Source organism: Carlito syrichta, unplaced genomic scaffold (genome assembly GCF_000164805.1).
Source record: "Carlito syrichta isolate Samal-C Ts95f unplaced genomic scaffold, Tarsius_syrichta-2.0.1 Scaffold316208, whole genome shotgun sequence".
NCBI lineage: Eukaryota > Metazoa > Chordata > Mammalia > Primates > Tarsiidae > Carlito > Carlito syrichta.
Window position 1 is genome coordinate 186,685 of NW_007260304.1, and position 17,136 is coordinate 203,820.

Here is a 17,136-nt window from a genome sequence, read left to right on the forward strand (position 1 = left end):
CACCTGGGCGGGGATCAGCATGCGGGGGGCGGGGCGGGTGGGGGAGGGGCCGGTGTCACTGGAGGTCCCGGTCCTCCAGGTAGCGGTACTCAAAGGTGAAGCCTTCCTTCTTCCGCTGGCCCCACTTCTCGTAGTCAAAGTAGATGTAGGTGCCCTGGCCGGGGGAGAAGGTGGTCAGTGAGCAGGCGAGGTGGGGGCTGGGACCTGGGCTGGACCCACAGACAAAGAGGACACTTCTGAGGGCCGGGCCGACTGCCCTACATGCCCGCACTGTCTTGTTCCACCCTCACACGGCTCTTGTCGGTGGGAAATGTAATCGTGCCCACTTTAGACAGGAAAGGAGTGAGCCGCAAAGGTTATGCCCGGGCCAGGCATGTCTCAAGGCATCCGATGGCACTCTCCATGGCTGCAGCTCCCCAGCACCTCTCGTGTGCCGAGTACAGGATGCATGGCCTAGCATTTAGTCTTCACAAAAGCTATGAGGCAGTGGGTGCTGGCACCCTCATCCTAGAGAACGGAACAGGCTTAGCATCCATATCCAGGCTCTCTGCGGGGCCATTTTATTGGTGACAGCAGTGGTGTGGAGATTTTCAGATGACTCGATGGATCACTAACTTGGAGGATGGTTTTGGACCAACCCAAGAAGGAAAGGGCAGTTTATAGTTTATGTCCAGGACACAGTGGGAGAGAGAAGCTGGGTTCTGAATGTCCAAAACGTTTCCAAGAACAGCAACCTGGGAGCCCTGGGGGAGGGGACTGAGTTCTCGGAGGACAAAGACCTTACAATACTTCATCCCCATGAAGGGGTTTGGCATCAGGGCATAGCTAGTGAGAAAAATTTCCTGAGGGACACACCAACTGAAAGTAACTTGAAAAAAATAGAATACATCCATGACGCTGACTATGTAGCAGGCACCATTAAGTACTTACACGTGATTAATGCATTTAATCCTCATAACAACTGCATAAGGTGGGTCCTCTTACCCCCCTTTTTACAGATAAGGGAACGGAGACAGAGAGGTTCAAGTGACCTGCCCAGGGTCACCCAGCTAGAGCTGGGCTCAAACCCAGGTAGGCTGGCTCCAGAGTTTGCCAGAAGCAGGAGTTTGAACTCAGATATTGGAATGTGAGAAGGCCGTGAAAAGAGAGCTTCCCAGTGAGCATCTGCTGAGCCCTGGTCTGCTGGATGGGGGACATGGAGGTTAAGGTCCCTGAGCCATAGAGCCCACAGCCCGCCACAAGGAGATGTGCCAGAGTCCCACACACTAACCTCGCCGAGTGCACCCATGGTAGAGGCACCAGGCTGGGTGGCTCTGGGAAGGCTTCTCCAAGGAAGGGACGTTTGGGCTAAGACCTAAAGGAGGACTAGGAGCGGGCCACAAGTGGAGGAGGAAGAGGACAGTGTCCCAGGCAGAGTGAACAGCCTGGGGGAAGACGGAGCTGGGTCACTCTACGCGGCTGAACAGGCTGAAGGGTGGAGGCCAGGAAAGGCTCTGTGAGCTGGGGGACTCTACTCCACCTAGCAGTGGTACCAGGGGGTGGGGCCTCACCTGCTCGAACTCATCGGTGATGGTCTTGGGCTCCTCGTGCCTCTGGAACCACATCATGTACTTGGTATGGAATCGCCACGACTGTTTCTTTAGGGCCTTGGCTGCCAGGTACTGTGCCTTAGTGCCCTGAGGGAGGAAGGGTGGAGAGGGGGATCAGGGAGCCCCCAAATTGGGTGAGGAACAGGGGGATAGGGCAGGGCACCAGGGCTGAATCCGGACCCCCGCCACAGGGCACAGTGGGGCTGGACAATCCACTTGGAGACAGGGCTGGGGGCAGAACATACCAACGCTGGTCAGAAGGAAAGTGAGACAGGAGGTGGAGAGAAGCTTTGAGAAGGAAGAGAGACTAATGTGTGATGAGGACTGAGAGGAGGCAACTTAGATTTCTCCATTGGGATGAGGGTGGCAGTTGCTCATGGCTCACTGGGGTTGGGGGAGACTGGACAGTTCCCAGTAGACTCCCGGGAGGTCTGAAAATGTGCCAGTGAGAGTGGGGGTTGCCTAGACTGAGGGAGACTGCCCAGTGGAACTGCAGAGGGGGACTGCAGCTGTGCCAGTGAGCACACCGGGCAGGGCTGGGAACTGCAGAGTGGACCAGCCTTGCCCTTGACCCGGACAGTTCTACCAATGGGCAGGAAGTAGGGACAGTGACAGGTTAGTTTGGGGGGGCCCAGGACTGGGGATAGGGAGGGGGTGCGGTCCCAGCGGCCGCAGAGGGGCACCCACCTCACCCCTCCAGCCCGAGGGGGAACGGCAGCGGTGGCGGCGAAGCCCGGGGGCCCGAGGCTGCCCCGAGGGCCCTGCTGTACCTCCAGATAGTAGAAGATGAAGAAGAGTGTCTCAGTTGACAGGCGCTGGTAGAACTCCACGGTGTCCGAGTGCGGGGGTGGCATCTGGTGGTGGTAGGGGGGCGTTGGACAGGGATTCCGGGGGAGGTACTGCCTGTGGGAGCAACAGGAGGGTCAGCGCCAGCTGCCCAGTCCTGTCTTCATTCTCAGGAGGTGCTGAGAAACCCATCCCCGCTACGGCAGGAGCCCAAGTCAGGGGACACCAAGGCCCACAGGCTCCTAGACCCCAAGAACCAGTTGTGGCCACAGCCCCCCCTTCCTATGGCCCCTCACCGGATACGCTCAGAGTCAGAGGGGTGGGGCATGTGGTGCCAGGCGGCCTCTTCCATGGCCTGCTGGTAGAGCTGTTCCTTGGTGAGGGGCACGGGGCCCAGTGGACACACGCCCAGCGACAGCGGTATGTTCACCTCTGACAGCTGCAGAGGTGGCTGGGCTGAGGCTGGAGGTGCCGACGTGCTGCTGAGGATGATGTCTGTGGAGAGGGGCAGGGGTGAGGCTGAGATGCGGCCAGCCCCTTGTCTTTGGCCTGTCCTTTTTCCACCACCCTGGGACCTCACCTCGCTCAGTCAGGTGCAGTGTTGGCACAGGGTCTTCAATGCCGGAGCTGATGGCTGCCCGCTCTGCCATGGATTTCAAGGAGCTCAGAGGCTCGGGGGCCTGGGGAGGAAATGAGGTGCCTGGCCTAAGAGCCTGGAGAGCTGGCTGGGTGAGTGAACACAGCCTGACACCCTCGCCTGCTCTGCTGGAAGGAACAGAGGTCAGTGACCCACTCAAGATCTGCACGTGACATGTAAAAGCACCCCAGCTGTGGGGAAACCACTGAAACGTCATGAAAGGACTGCCTGGTTGTGCAACTCTCCACTGTGGGACCGTGCAGTAACTCTACTACAGAGAACAACTCCAAGCTACAGGACACTAAGTGTGTTACCATCCTTGTTGGAGGATGCACCACAGTACACACGCCTTCTCCAAGGACACCTGTATGCTGGGAGGACACCCACTCAGCTGCCGACCCTATGGTGTCTTTAAGGAGGCAGAAGGTATGCACTGTCATCTCACTGCCTCTGACTGGCATGGGTGACGGGGCAACCCTGCTCCGCGGAGTTTGGTCTCTTTGTCAGTAACACACAGGTCAGGCTGCAGCCTTTTTTCCTACAGCAGGTTTCTGTTCCCTGCAGTCAGGCCGGCTCCTCCATCCACCCCAGCCATGGGCAGTTATCCCTAACCCTGGCCCTGTACCCTCCTCCTCATGACCCTTCAGTCCCAAGGCCCATCCACCCTGCTTCTAAATGCCCCTTGGATAGCACACCCCACACAACCAAGGCCTGTCCTCTCCTGCCCAGACGTCCTCACCAGCCCTGGGGAACCTTTCCAGTGAAGTCTTACGTTGTTCCTTCTGCACTCAAAACCTTGCCAAGGTTTCCACCACCTGCCCCAGTGATCCTTTTATTGCTGTTAAGAGGTATGAACCCCTTTTGACAATCTTAAAGCAGGTGTTTCCTTTCTCTAGAAAAACGTGCACGCTGTGACTTTCCTGTCCACAGAACCTCTAATATTTAAATGCTCCTGCTGGTCAGAAATTATTCCAGGAGCTTAATGAGGACCATTTAGCCTTCCAAAGAACCATATGTGTGGTGATTGTGATTATTCCCATTTTCCAGATGAAGGAAGAGAAGCAGGCACAGGCAGGATGTGCCGGAACTTGGGTGTGGATGGTCTGGGTACTCAAAGTGATACAGAGACCCACCAATGTCTGTACATATTGCCACAGCTCCTGCAGAAGAGCATGACAAGGATTCAAGTGCTCCTGTACATTCCTGAACAATATTCCTGAGAGCTAATAAAAGGTACGCTTCCCCTTAGCTCCTATGAACTCCCAGTAAGAAATTTCAAAAGATCCTTAACTTCCCTGCAGACTATGCGCAGTACACTGAGATATATTCCTGAGCACATTTCAGAGAGTCCACTTATCTCCTATGCACTCCCAGTAAGTAGCTTCAGAGGATCCTTGACTTCCCTGCAGACTACAACCAATCAGTTGAAAGATGTAAATCCCCATTTACTCCCTATTCTTAGTAGGCACAGCTTTCAACAGGATGGTATCAATGTAATTACAGGTTCTGTGATTCGTCTAACTTTTGTGTAATGCATGATGTCTTGGGTCTTGTAACTCCCTTTTTTCTTCGTTTTTTTTTTGAGTTGGAGTCTCACTCCATCGCCCAGGCTGGAATGCAGTGGCACGCTCACAGCCACCCCAGTGTCAACCCGCTGGGCTCGTGATCCTTCTGCCTCAGCCTTCCAAGTAGCCGGAACTACAGGCGCGTGCTACCATGTCTACCTACTTTTTGATTTATCGTAGAGACAAGGTCTCACCAAGTTGCCAGGGCTGGTTTCCAACCCGCAGGCTCAGGCAATTCACTCGCCTCAGCCTCCCAAAGTGCTGAGATTACAGGCCGAGCCATCAAGCCTGGCCAACTCCCTTTATTCTATGGCAAGCTTGATTAATGCTTCTGCTGGGCCTTACTGATTAAAAGCTGTGAGATACCCCGGGTACCCTAGCAACAGGAAGTCAAGACCGTAAAATGTCACTATCAGTAAAATGTGGCTGGAACTTAAGTTCTATATCATTTTCTGCTGGTCACGTGGCTAATCTATCGGTACCAGCAACTCTGGACTTATAAAAATGGACTATAAAGCCTAAAGGGTGAGCAGAACCATTTTAGAAAGCCCTTGAGTCCCGCTCTGCTCCTTGGATTTGAACTGAGAAACTTCTTTCTACCAGTTCCCCACCCCTTTAATTTACAGGTATCAAGGGAGTGTTATTCAGATCATACCAACAACACTCCCAGGGAGCCTGCACTACAGCACCCTGCCCACAAGCCAGCCAGGCTCTCATGGCTACTGTTTCAGACCAGGTGCCCAGGACCCCATGCCTGTGCTGCTACCCCCACCATCACGGCCCAGGACAGGTACCTCTCCACTGAATCCCACCAGTCTCCAGTCTACCCAAGCCGATCCACCCTTCCAAGAACGCCTCTCACAGCCCCCTGCCCTGATCTGGGTCTCAGCTTAGACATCACCTCCTCTCAGAGGCTCCCTGGGCCCATCTCCCAGTTAGGTCAGATGCCCCTCTGTGCCCTCAGATGCCCCTCTGTGCCCTCTCCCACCAACCGGGCAGCCTCCTGAAGGTAGAACAGACTGCGTTCACCCAGCACAGAGCTTGGCCCACACAGACTTCAGCAAGTACTTTCCTGACTGAAATATTTTTTTTGACGTGAAAAAGAGGGTGGTAAGCCAGATAAGGGGATGCATGAAGAAGTCCCAGTGTGTCTTGTGAGGAGAAACGGGTAGAGACCAAGGGCCTGGAGGAGAGAGGACAGTGGAAACCCAGAGAGCCAGCAGGCAAGGCTACCCAAGAGAAGGGAGACACTCAGCAACAGAATCCCAGGGAGAGCGAGGGTACCAAAAGATGCAGGCAAGGAGCAGGTGCGATAAAGAGAGTGAGGATGATGGGGTAAAGACTGGAGGAAAGGGAACAGAAACTTCTGGGGCCAAGAAAGCAGAGCCAGGACAGAGGCTCAGGGCCACGAGAGACATCCAAGGAGCCCACCTTGATCTCCGGGGCGGTGCTGAACTGCGGAGGCCCGTTGAGCAGGGCGCCGGCTGCCTTGGCCTCGCTGAAGCTGGGTGTCGGGGAGCTGGGGGGATTCACAGGCAGTGGCACCAGGAGGCTGGGCCCCCCGGGGTTGTTCCCTGAGCCTGGGGCCACGCCCCCAGCCCCTGTTGGAGCTGCCGCACTGGGTTCCTTCCTGGGAGAGAGAATGAGAAGGGGAGGGGGCTCAGGAGAGTCTCTGAGGGGGATGGCAGGGAGGCCTGGGGAAGAGGGACCTGAGGGGTGGTTGGGATGGACACATGGAAGACAAGAGGCCACTGGAGCTGCCACACTGGGTTTCTTCCTGGGAGAGAGGATGAGAAGGGGAAGGGGCTCAGGAGAGTCCCTGAGGGGAATGGCAGGGAGGCCTGGGGAAGAGGGATCTGAGGGGTGGTTGGGACGGACACATGGGAGACAAGAGGTTTTGGGGCAAAGGGAGGACCCAATTTTTAGTCATTCCTCCTCATAAGGAGGGCCATGACATGGCTCACAAGGAAGGGGAGCCCTCTGGAATGGCCCATAGAGGACAATGTGGGAGTGAACGTTCTGATCACAAAGAAAGCCACCCTGGGCAGCAGACACATGGCAGGTGCTCCCCAGGGCAGCCTAGCAGGAGTTGGTGGTGAGAGGCTGGGGAACAGGCCTTCCCCCGTGCCACGCAGAAGACTGAGCTCCTTCTTAGAGCATTCTTCTGGGAAGCAGGTGGGCCCAGTGGGATGATTTAACCTAAGATCTGGAGCAGCAACTGAAGAGAGGAAGGAAGACTTCAGGACATTTCACTTGGAAGAGCGGAACACTGACCCCCTCAGCAGAGTCAGGTGGCCTTGCACAGGCAGCACAACAGAGAGGGGAAGGTGGTGCAGCTCTCAAGAAAAGTCCCAATTAGACGAAGATACATTTTAGAAAATTCTAAGGGCAGTGTGGGAGGTTGACATACAGTGGAAAGAAGCGAGGATAGCACCTAACCGAGGTGGCGGGCAGGGCTCACTGGACATTCCCACCAGCGAGGGCAGGCCCAGCAACCATGTGATATGGACAGGTGCGGCACGGTGCCTTTCTATGCCAAACGGCTGCCACCCAACTCAGTGGAAAGTGAGACACTCACGAGGTGCTGGGGGGTGGGTTGTGGGGGCCAGAAGAGGGGCCCAGAGCCTGGCTGTTGGCGTTGGTGCCCCCACTGCTACTCAGAGCCACCTCTGCTGGGCTGTCTGCCACAACTGAGCTGTAACCTGGGGAAATAAAGAGTAAACCAAGGAGCTGCTAGTTGCAACCCGGCCCACCACAGCCCCTCAGCCCAGCCCACCGGCCCTTACTTACTGGTGGCGCCATTCTGCTTGCCGGCGCCTCCAGCACTGCTGCCGCTATTGCCACCGCTCCCTCCGCTGCCGCCCCCGCCAGGCTGGACGCTGGGGGGCCGGGGCTGGTTGGTGCTGGGCCCACTGGGGGCCGGTGGAGCCACAGCCTGGGCATAGGGGGCAGGAGTCCCCGAGTTGTGGCTGGGAGCTGGGCTGGCCTTGGCACCTAGAGCATTTGGGGCTGCTGCTGGGGCAGGGGCCCCGTTGTTGCCAGGGGTGGTGCTCAAGGTGGAGGCAGCAGGCGGGGGACCAGAGGGATAGGTGGGTGGCACAGCTGGGGACTGAGGGTGCTGGTTGCTGTGGACAGGCTTGGAGCCGTTTTTGGCTGGAGACTGTGGGTGGGAGACAGCAGAGGGTCAGGACTCCACAGACCAGGCTATCTCCCAAATCCCCAGTGCCCACTTCCCTGGTTCAGGCTCCGTCATTGTCCCACCAGCTTCCTCTCTGGCCTTTTTGCCCTAACTGGTCCCGCCCTCCCGGAGACCTGTGTGACACAACTCACCCTCCAGGCTTCAATCACCTTCATGCTTAAAACACTCAAATCCATTTCCAGCCTGCCCAGCTTCTCAAGGCCTGCCTTGGACACTGCCCCCAGTGCCCACAGAAGTCTAACACACAATTTAAGGTGTCAGTCAGAGAAGACCCATCTGCTAGACATCAGGGGACTAGTGGGAAACACCTAAACATCCTTGAGTGAGATAGTTGGAGCAGCCTAACATCTAAGAATAGAAGGAAAAACAGCTGGAAACTGGACAGTAATTCCAGATGTCACAGAAAGGGTCAGAGAAACCGCTCACAGAGTTGTAAATTACTAGCACCCCAGAAAGCAGAGGCAAGTGGATGTGCTCCCGGCACCCCCACCACAGTCATGCTGCCCACAACTGCTCAGGCTGCTGCACCTAAGAGGCCCAGGCTCTCCCTAACCACCTGTGGGTACCTCCTTCTCATCACGCCCCACGGGACTGACCGTCCACCTCTCTCCTGGGGTCCCTGCAGTGAGGCCCTCGGAAGGTGGCAGGTCCCTGACTCTTGTGTCCTCATGCCAGCCTCACCACTGCCCACTCAGGGTTTTCCCCTTGGGACCACCTACCCCATTAGCCCACCAAGAGGCCTGGGCCATTCCACTCTAACCTAACGTGCCATTCTCCTGAACTGCATTTCCCCGAGATGTCTGTGGAGTTAACAGCATTCCCTCGAAAAGGAGTTCTGAGAAGCACTGCAGTGTCTTCCTGCTCAGCTTGCAGTGCACATTACTGGCTCAGCAGAGGCCCTGTCTGACTCTGACCCATCACTTTCTAGGCTTGTTTGGCCCCTCAAAACTGGTCCATAAAGCTCAACCCCCAGCCTAGCAACCCCAGGCCCGTGCTCACAGCTAGGTCCTGGCTCTACAGACCTGGCCTCCTCTCTCAAAACATCCAAGCTTTCTGTCACAGCTTGCCTGTGTTACCAGCTACCTCCTCTCCCTGCCAGGCGAATGCTAGTCTCCTCTGAAGCCCCAGACCCATGCCTCTCTGCAGCAGCATCTCCCATCAGTGAGGGGGCTGTCCTGTGCCACCCCCTTGACCACAACAAGTCACCTGCCTGCCTGCTCTCAGGGCAGCACTGATTTCTAACCCAGCCTCAAAAAGTCTCTGGGAACCAACAAATGAGCAAGTGACATGTCCATCACTGCCCAGCTTGGACCCACCTGGCTGACTTCACTATCTGTTGAGCGTCCTCTCTTCTTATCATCTTCGGAGTTTTCCTAAGGAAGGGAGGCCAAGTCAGAAAGCTGTGTGACTCCTAAGGCCCTGACACAGATATGCCAATCCCTGAATGTTCCAGGGACCTGGGCCCAGCTACTGATGTGTGGCCAGAGCTGTTCAAATGCCTGCCGTCTGTCACCCTGGAGAAACCACCTAAGTCTGGGCTCCCAGTGCCCTGGTCTTCTGTGAGCCAGCTTTCACCCACCAGCTCTTAAGAATCCAGGAAGTGGCCAGGCATGGTGGCTCAAGCCTATAATCCCAGCACCTTGGGAGGCCAAGGTGGGCAGACTGCCTGAGCCCACAGTTTGAGAACAGCCTAGGCAACTTGGCAAGACCTCATCTTAAAAAAAAAAAAAAAATCCAGGAACCCAGGTTGGGCACGGTGGCTCATGCCTGTAATACCAGCACTCTGGGAGGCCGAGGCGAGAGGACTGCCTGAGCCCAGGAGTACAAGACCAGTAAGGGCAACTTGGTGAGACCTTGTCTCTACAATAAATCAAAATATATTAGCCAGGCATGGTAGCACACATCTGTAGTTCCAGCTACTTGGAAGGCTGAGGCTGGAGGGTTGCCTGAGCCCAGCAGGTTGAGGCTGCGGTGCCATGAGTGTGCCACTGCACTCCAGCCTGGGCAACGAGGTAAGACTCCAACTCAAATAAATAAATAAATAAATAAATAAAAGAATCCAGGAACCCGCTCTCCTCAGGGAATCCAGCCCTTGCAAGCCCACCAGCTACCCAGCTTCCTCAGGCACCCCATGCACTGGCCCCACCCACGCCAGGGCCTAAACCCACCTGGGATGCAGGGTCCATTCTGTCAGTTCTTCATGTCCCTTAGGGACCCAAATGCAGGAGCTCAGCTGCTCAAAAGTCAAGACCCTGGATTCCTAGCTCTGTGTTTCTTCAATTACTCTCCCCAGCCACTTTTGGCTACTGTCTCTGTAGCTCCTGCCCACTAGAAACAATTACCAGTGCCCTGTGGGCCCTCACCGTGGTACAGTTGGCTGGGCTGGGTGGGATGGGAGAGCTGGAGGTGGTCGAGGTGGGTGTGCTGCTGGACTGATTGAAGATCTCATCCTCCATGTGGCTGTGGCTGGGAGGGGAGGTGGCGACCAGCGCCTGTGCTGTGGGGGCAGAGGAAAGGTGTGCTCAGCTGACTCTGACAGCCCCTCTGGGCCCTCACCCCCGCACCACGGTCACGCATGTCCTTGAGGTCACTCACGAATGTCCTCAAGGTCCAGGTCGTCGTACAGAAACTCGTTCTCCTCAAAGTCCGGGTCCTGGGACGAGTCGACGTAGTATTCAACGTCATCCTTGATCTTGCGGATGGCGTCCACGAGGATCGAGTCATTGTCCAGCATGCGCAGGATGGTCTCCAGCATACGCACATGGTAGCGGTGCTTCTCGATGTGCCGCTTCAGGCCCTCGATCCGGTCCTGCTTCTGCTGGCGAGCCCAGGGCCAGGCTCAGGGGCCGGGGGGCACCTGCCCAGCCCCTCCTGCCCCCACAGAGCCTGTCCTCAGTCCCTGACCCCTGGGGAGACCCAAAGGCTCCACTCTAGCTGCTTCCAAGGTGGGGCAGTATAGGGTGTGTCCACCCTCCGACTCTTGAGGGATGATCTCAGGCTTCTGACACCTCGGAGAGCCCTCTGCTCCCTCCCCAGATCCCTTGCGGCTCTAGGAATCCCTGGACCTCTAAAAGACTCAAAGGTCCCTGTGCCACCCCCAACTTGATCCTTGGCTGCACCTCACCCGACAGCCAAATCTCTCGAGCCCAGCCACCAGCTCTGATGCCTTCTGGGATATAGACAGATACACCCCCCACCCCATCTTGCTCCAGTACTAAAAATGACAAGACCCACTTGTGGGGAGCTTGTAGTTTGGAATAATGACAGTCTTTGTCGTCTGGCAATTCCATTCCATCCATGGACCCAAGGGAGCCCAGATTCAGAAGCCTAGCTCCTGCCCCAGTTTTCCTTAGGATATGACATCGTAGCCTCAGTTCCAAATCTCTGTTCTGCCCAAGGACCCATCTCCCCTCCAAGCCCCTAGTTCCCAAAGCCCTCACAGTCTGACGCCCATGCTGGTACACCTACTCCAGCTTCCCTGGGGACCTGGCTCTCTTCTCCCTGCATTTCCTGTGCCGACCAGCAGACAGTTTGTATCCCTTTGAGCTCACACTCCACAAACCCTGGATTTTGGAATCAGAGATCTCAGCATCCGATTCTGTCCCAGACTCCTTTTTCCTTCAGGCCCAATTTTCTGGTTTCCAGTGTCCTGCCCTGTCCACAGCCACTGTCTCCTCTCTAGCACCTAGGGCCCTCTGGGTGCACAAAGCCTCCTGCCCTGTATGTCCTCAGGACTCACACTCACTCTGCAGCCCAAGCCAAACCTGAGCCCATCTCCCTCAAACCATTTCTCTTCACGAAGGCCCCACTGTCTCCCCAGACACCCAGAGATCGTCTCGTCTCCTCCCTGCACAATCCAGTCAGCTGCTAAGACCCCCCAATCCCCAAATTCCTAATCCCTGTAGCCTCAGAAATCCAGATCCAATTCCCAAGAGCCTAAGTGACTAGTATCTCCCACTTGCCAGCCCATGCCCACCCCATCCCACCCCGCAGTCGGGTGTCCCCCACTCACATCCTTGTCGCCCTTCTTCTTGCGGGTCTGCACCGACAGTGACTCCACTTCACTTTCAAACTGGTCCACCTGCATGTTTAGGGTGTCAATGGTATTCTGGGGGAGAAAGCGGAAGAGGAAAGCCATCAGACAGAGTTCCGGAGTGTGCCCAGGGCTCAGGGCCCCCAGAGTTCACCTCCTCTTCTCTATCCCAACTCACCGTGAGCCACTGGCCAACCTCTTCCTTCTCCTTCTGGGCAGGGTCCACCTTCTGAGCCAGGCCCAGGCCCTCCTTGCTATAAGCTTTGGTTTTGGTCTCTCGTTCCACAACTTTGAACCGTTCCATTTGCTGTAGAGAGTGCGGTTGGCAGGGGGCTCTCAAAGGTGGGAGAGGAGCTGACTAAGGGCCAGCAGACACATAAGTCTGGGCCTTGAGACCCCACCTTTTGGCTCTGAGTCCACCGCCTCTCCCCTTCCCTTCAGGGCAGAGACCTTACTCCTCCTCGGGATCTCTGGAGTCTGGCTGTTCCACCTCTGCCCCCTGGGTCCCAGGAATCTGGCCACCTCCCCACCTTTCAGAGACCCAGGCTCTGGGCTCCTACCGTCTCAATGAGCTTGCGGTTGTCTATAAGCTGCCTCTTGTCCTTGATCTCGTTGGATGCTACCCATGTCTTGATCTGGTCCCTCAGCCGCTGCAGGTGGGAAAAGCAAGAAGGTCAGACCTCAGGACCCAGAGCCTGGGGCCCCCAGCTCCTTCTCCTTGGGACCCAGCAGTCCACTATCCCAATTCCCTCCACCCTCAGGACACAGGAGTCCAGGCCCCCAGCCCCCTCACTTGTAGCTTCTTAATCTCCTTCTTTAGGTCAGCCTCATACTTTTCTTTCTGGTTCGCGTTGGCTGCATTGTGGAGCTGAGGGATGGAGAGAATCAGCAGTCAGTGTGGGAGTGGCTGCCCAATACCCATGCCAGTGGTGAGGTCTAGGCTCTTCCTTGGGCCAGGGACCCTCCCTCCCAAATCCATCTTAGAGCTGCTCCTCTTAGGTCTTCAGCATGTGATATACAGTCCCCATCCCTGGTCAACACCCGAGATTCTGAACCTTTTTCCTGTGTTCTCCTCCCTGGAAACCCAGATTTATAAGGCCCCAGTCCCTGTACCTTCTGCCAAATATCTTCAAACTGTTCCACACCCTCGGACACCTTCTTGAGGCAGCGATCAATCTCACCTGGCCAGGGAGGAAGGAAGGCTATTAGAATCCTGCCCAGTCAGCAGGCATCCAGTGAGGGATCCCCAGAAGAGAGAAGTGTGGCTATAGGTGCAGTGGTCAGTCAGACAGTACCTTGGAGTTTGCGCTTGTCCGCCATCTTCCCTGCCCTACAGACACACTCTCTTCATACTCTCTTGGAGACGGACGCTGCTAGGAGAGACAGCGAAGGAATTAGCATCTATTTCCCAACTGGCCCAAACCCAGACACGTGGACATGATCGGGAACCATAAGGGAGGTAGGATGGTAAAGGGAAAAAGCGTTTACTACTAGAGACCAGGCACAATTCTTATGTTCCCTTGATTGCCCAACATGGGTCTGGCAAACAGTGAACTCAGGGAGTTTGCTGAAACAAGAGATATACATTTTTGTGTGCTTCTGACCCAAGAAGTAGAAATTTCCTACAGTGTGGAGCACCTTCTCCAAAGAAGACACACCAAAGGATGTTTCCAAGCAGGACAGAGTCATGCAGCACACAGCTGACAACAGCATCAGCCCTGAGGATCACACTTCCTAGAGGGGTTGAGCAAAGGTGACCAGGAACGGGCACCCCTCAGACGAGTGAGGAGACAAGCAAAAATGGTCTCCATCCGAGAAGGCCTTGACAGTGTGTCTACGTATGAGCCTTAGAGAACAGAAGGAAGATGGGGGCAGGGGACGATGAGGGATGCCTAGAACCATGAAGAGCTGACCCCACTCACAGACAGGGTTGGAGGCCTTCCGAGAAACTGATTCCACAGCAGGATCCTTATACCAAAAGGAGATGACACTCCTAACCCAGAGTTTGATATCATGAAGGGTTAGAGATTTGGGGGCAGAAGGCAGTACCCAAGAGACAGATGCAAGAAGATAGAAATCTTACAAAGATAAGAGGGTAAAAAGGTACCTGAGCTGTGAGGAGCTGATCTGCACACATGAAGGAATCCCGTATCAAATGGACTGGTAATTCAGACTCAGAGAAACATATACCATCAGGGCAGAAGCCCAAAACTTAAAGAGGGGGGCATCTTTACTCTCAAGGAAGTTAGAGGCAACCCAGAGGGACTGAGGTGAAAGAGGAGTTGCCAAGGGCTTTAGTCTAGGGGAAGGAAGGTTAAGCTAAGAGCAGAGGTCGCCCCTGCCCACCCCCCCACCCCCTGGGAAGGAACCTATACTGAAAAGCACAGTTCCCTAAGACCCAGGGGGTCTCCCACACTACTGGCACAGGGCAGGGGTGCCCCAGAGTAGCCTTTAGCTCACACTGAGGACTAAGAGCCTCAACCCAGAGGGTAGTCACAACAAGAAGGCCCTCACTCATGAGGAAGAGAATACCTGGAGAAAAGTCCTACCCAACAGAACGTAGCAATGTTGGAAATACTCTGTTATCTGCACTACCTGTTAACCACTGAACACCTGAAATGTGATCAATGAAACTGGGGAACTGAATTTGTTCATGTTTAACTAGTTACTACCATCACATGTGGCTAGCAGTTACCATAGGAGACAGGGCTGGTACCCTGACCCTGGGGAGTTTTTCCTGACAGCATAGGAACCCTCTCTGGGTGGTACCACGCAGAGGTGCCACCTTAGATTCAGGGAGCTTAAATCTCCTCAGTAAACAACCCAGCCAAAAGAAATGGCAGCGCCCTTGGCCCGGGGTCAGCTAACATGCTGCACATGGGGAGTCTCCGGGGGCAAAGCAACCAATGAGAGAACTCAGGAGACAGTGTCACGGAGGAGACTCAAACGGAGAAGGGATCCAGGGAGCTTATGCAAGGGCCTGGGCATGCAGGGATCCCCACCAAAAGCGAGTCTTAGATCTAACACCCCAACACAGAAAAGCCTCTCACTGCACAGGGATGCAAGAATGTGTTACACAAGAGCTTACACACTCTCTCTCTGCCCCAAGAGTGGGGTATGGGCAGGTGCTCCAGCCCAGAGGGAGAAGCTGTCTCATGGTTTACACCCGTGTTATCCCTCTTTTCCCTGCAAGGCAAATGCCAGTCTCCTCTGAAGCCTGGGACCTGCGCCTCTCCACAGCAGAGCAGCATCTTCCCACCACCAGGCCAGGGGGTTGTCCTATAACACCAGCTTGACTATAGCAACAAGGCACTCAACACCTTAGGAAGGCAATACCCTCCCCAAGTCCCCATACTGAAAGAGTTGGGACCCCAGCTCAGGGAAGGAAGTGATATCCCCAAAGAGGCACCATACAGTGGCAGCAAGAGAAGGAAGTCCTGAAAGAGTCAGGAGCAAGGTTCAGGGAAACACAGGCCCTAGCCCAGAGAGGTGACACAATAGTCCAACAGTAAAGTGGGCAACAACTGAGACCCAGTGGGGGTAATAACTGATTTGGGGAGAGGTGGCTCCTCCACAGAAGGCAAGTGCCATCAGCCCAGGGTCCTTGTCCCCTAGAGAGGCTGGGGCCTCAGCCACAGTACAGACTACAACCCCCAAAGAAATCCCATGTCAAGAGGATGCCTATACCTCAGATCCCCCCAGCAAAGGACCAGGGAGAAAGTAAGCTAGAGCCTGAGTCTTGATGCAGAGACACCACTGCAGAAGTGCCCCATTCGCTCTTGGGGGAGTGGCCGGGGTCACCAAGGAGCTCCAAGGAAGACAATGGCAATTGCAGGGCTCCCTCAGAAGCAAGTTGGTACCTGAGGCTCTGGCAGCAAGGGGACTCCGACAGCACTGAGGAACCTGGGACCCTGGTCCAGAGACTAATTCAAGAGGCTCCTCTGTTTAAGACAGTGTGTCTCCTTAAGGAAGAAGCCCATGAAGCAGGTGGGTGGGCAGGACATCAGACCCGCAGAAGCCAAGCACACTACAACCAGGGCCCAAACCAACTAAGAGCCCCAGAATGTCACCTCAGTGTCCCTGAGGTGACACTGTCTCACACCAAGACTTGAGGAGGGCAGGAGGGGCAGAGACTTAGTCCTGGGGCACTCGCATAAGTGATCCTTAATCCCAGGTCACGTACTGTCATGGCACCTTTGATCTGGGAGCACTTCCGCCTGGACAGTGAGGAGTTCTGGAGCGATGCTGGAGGGTGATCCTCAGCCCAGAGAGACTCTGAGGCGCAGGCACTCCCCTCCCACGGAGGCCCAACACCAGAGGAAGCTTTGGTTCCAGGGCAGGTGACTGCCATGGAGTCTCCCCCTCAAGTCTCAGGCCTTAGTCTCCCACTGCGAGAAGCCATGACAGGGGTCAGAAGCCCCAGCAGAGGGCATGGACAGACACCCAAGAGAGGCGTCAGTCTCATAGCAAGACACACACAGAGGGTGGGGACACCTCAAGTCCAGGAGAGGTCAACACCAACACCAAGGAGGGCAGGAACCTTCTCCCTGGGGAGGCAGCACCAAGAAAGGTTGCTGGCCGTGGAGGAAAGCACAGCCTCAGAGAGGCCCACAGCACACATCCCAGAGCCTCAGGTCTAGGAAGGCTAGCCTCCTGCGAGATCCCAGCAGGGTGGGCGGGTGACACCCGTGGGTCCTCTCAGGGATGCCAGGATACATGTCCACAGTGAGGGATCCACCACCAGCACCAAAGGGAGTGGGAATCTTGGTCCCCAGACAGATGACACCCCAAAGGAGGACACGTGTGGATGGGAGTAGAGGCTTCACACCCAGCAAGGATGAGGGGAATGCAATGCAAGAAAGTGTGAAGCAGGTGAGCTTACCCTGGGAGAGGTGACAAGCCCCAGGAGAAAGGCCGGTACTGCCTAGAAAGGGGCACATGCACTGAGAAAGATGGTGAGTGACCCTCAACTTGGGAGGCCCATTCACAGCCTGGAGAGAGGGGGCTCAGGAGGGCTCACCCAGACAGCACTAGGTGCCCGAGACCCGCGGGAGGAGGGGGTCGGACAGGAAGTTCGGGTCTGGGAGTTCAATCCACAAAGCCAGAGACAGATGTCAAGGCCAACCGGGCACAAGGGCTGAGTCCTGAACCCAGTCGAGGAAGAAGCCATGCTCCCCCGAAAGGAAGCAGGCTCCCGTGCCACGCAGGGTGTCACAACTTTAGGCGCGGGAGGGTGGGGGGGACTTTTCACTACGAGAAGAGCGCTGCAGACTCCGGAGGCGCAAACTTTGGCGGAGGCTCCGCCGGTGCCTTCATTCCAGAGAGCT

The 17,136-nt window shown here is 55.8% G+C and overlaps 1 protein-coding gene across 1 annotated transcript; it reads right to left on the bottom strand.

The window, feature by feature from the left end:
- CNOT3 (CCR4-NOT transcription complex subunit 3) lies at positions 1-13,209 on the bottom strand. The gene is made up of 17 exons (XM_008073865.2): positions 13,105-13,209; positions 12,923-12,990; positions 12,603-12,677; positions 12,370-12,459; positions 11,988-12,116; positions 11,789-11,884; positions 10,372-10,591; positions 10,140-10,273; positions 9,093-9,149; positions 7,368-7,737; positions 7,156-7,279; positions 6,009-6,207; positions 2,956-3,055; positions 2,672-2,870; positions 2,360-2,492; positions 1,551-1,676; positions 1-154 (listed from the first exon to the last, which is right to left on the bottom strand). Exons 1-17 carry the CDS (start codon positions 13,127-13,129, stop codon positions 56-58), a joined length of 2,244 nt encoding a protein of 747 aa, XP_008072056.1. The 5' UTR covers positions 13,130-13,209; the 3' UTR covers positions 1-55.
- Positions 13,210-17,136: the final 3,927 nt, after the last annotated feature.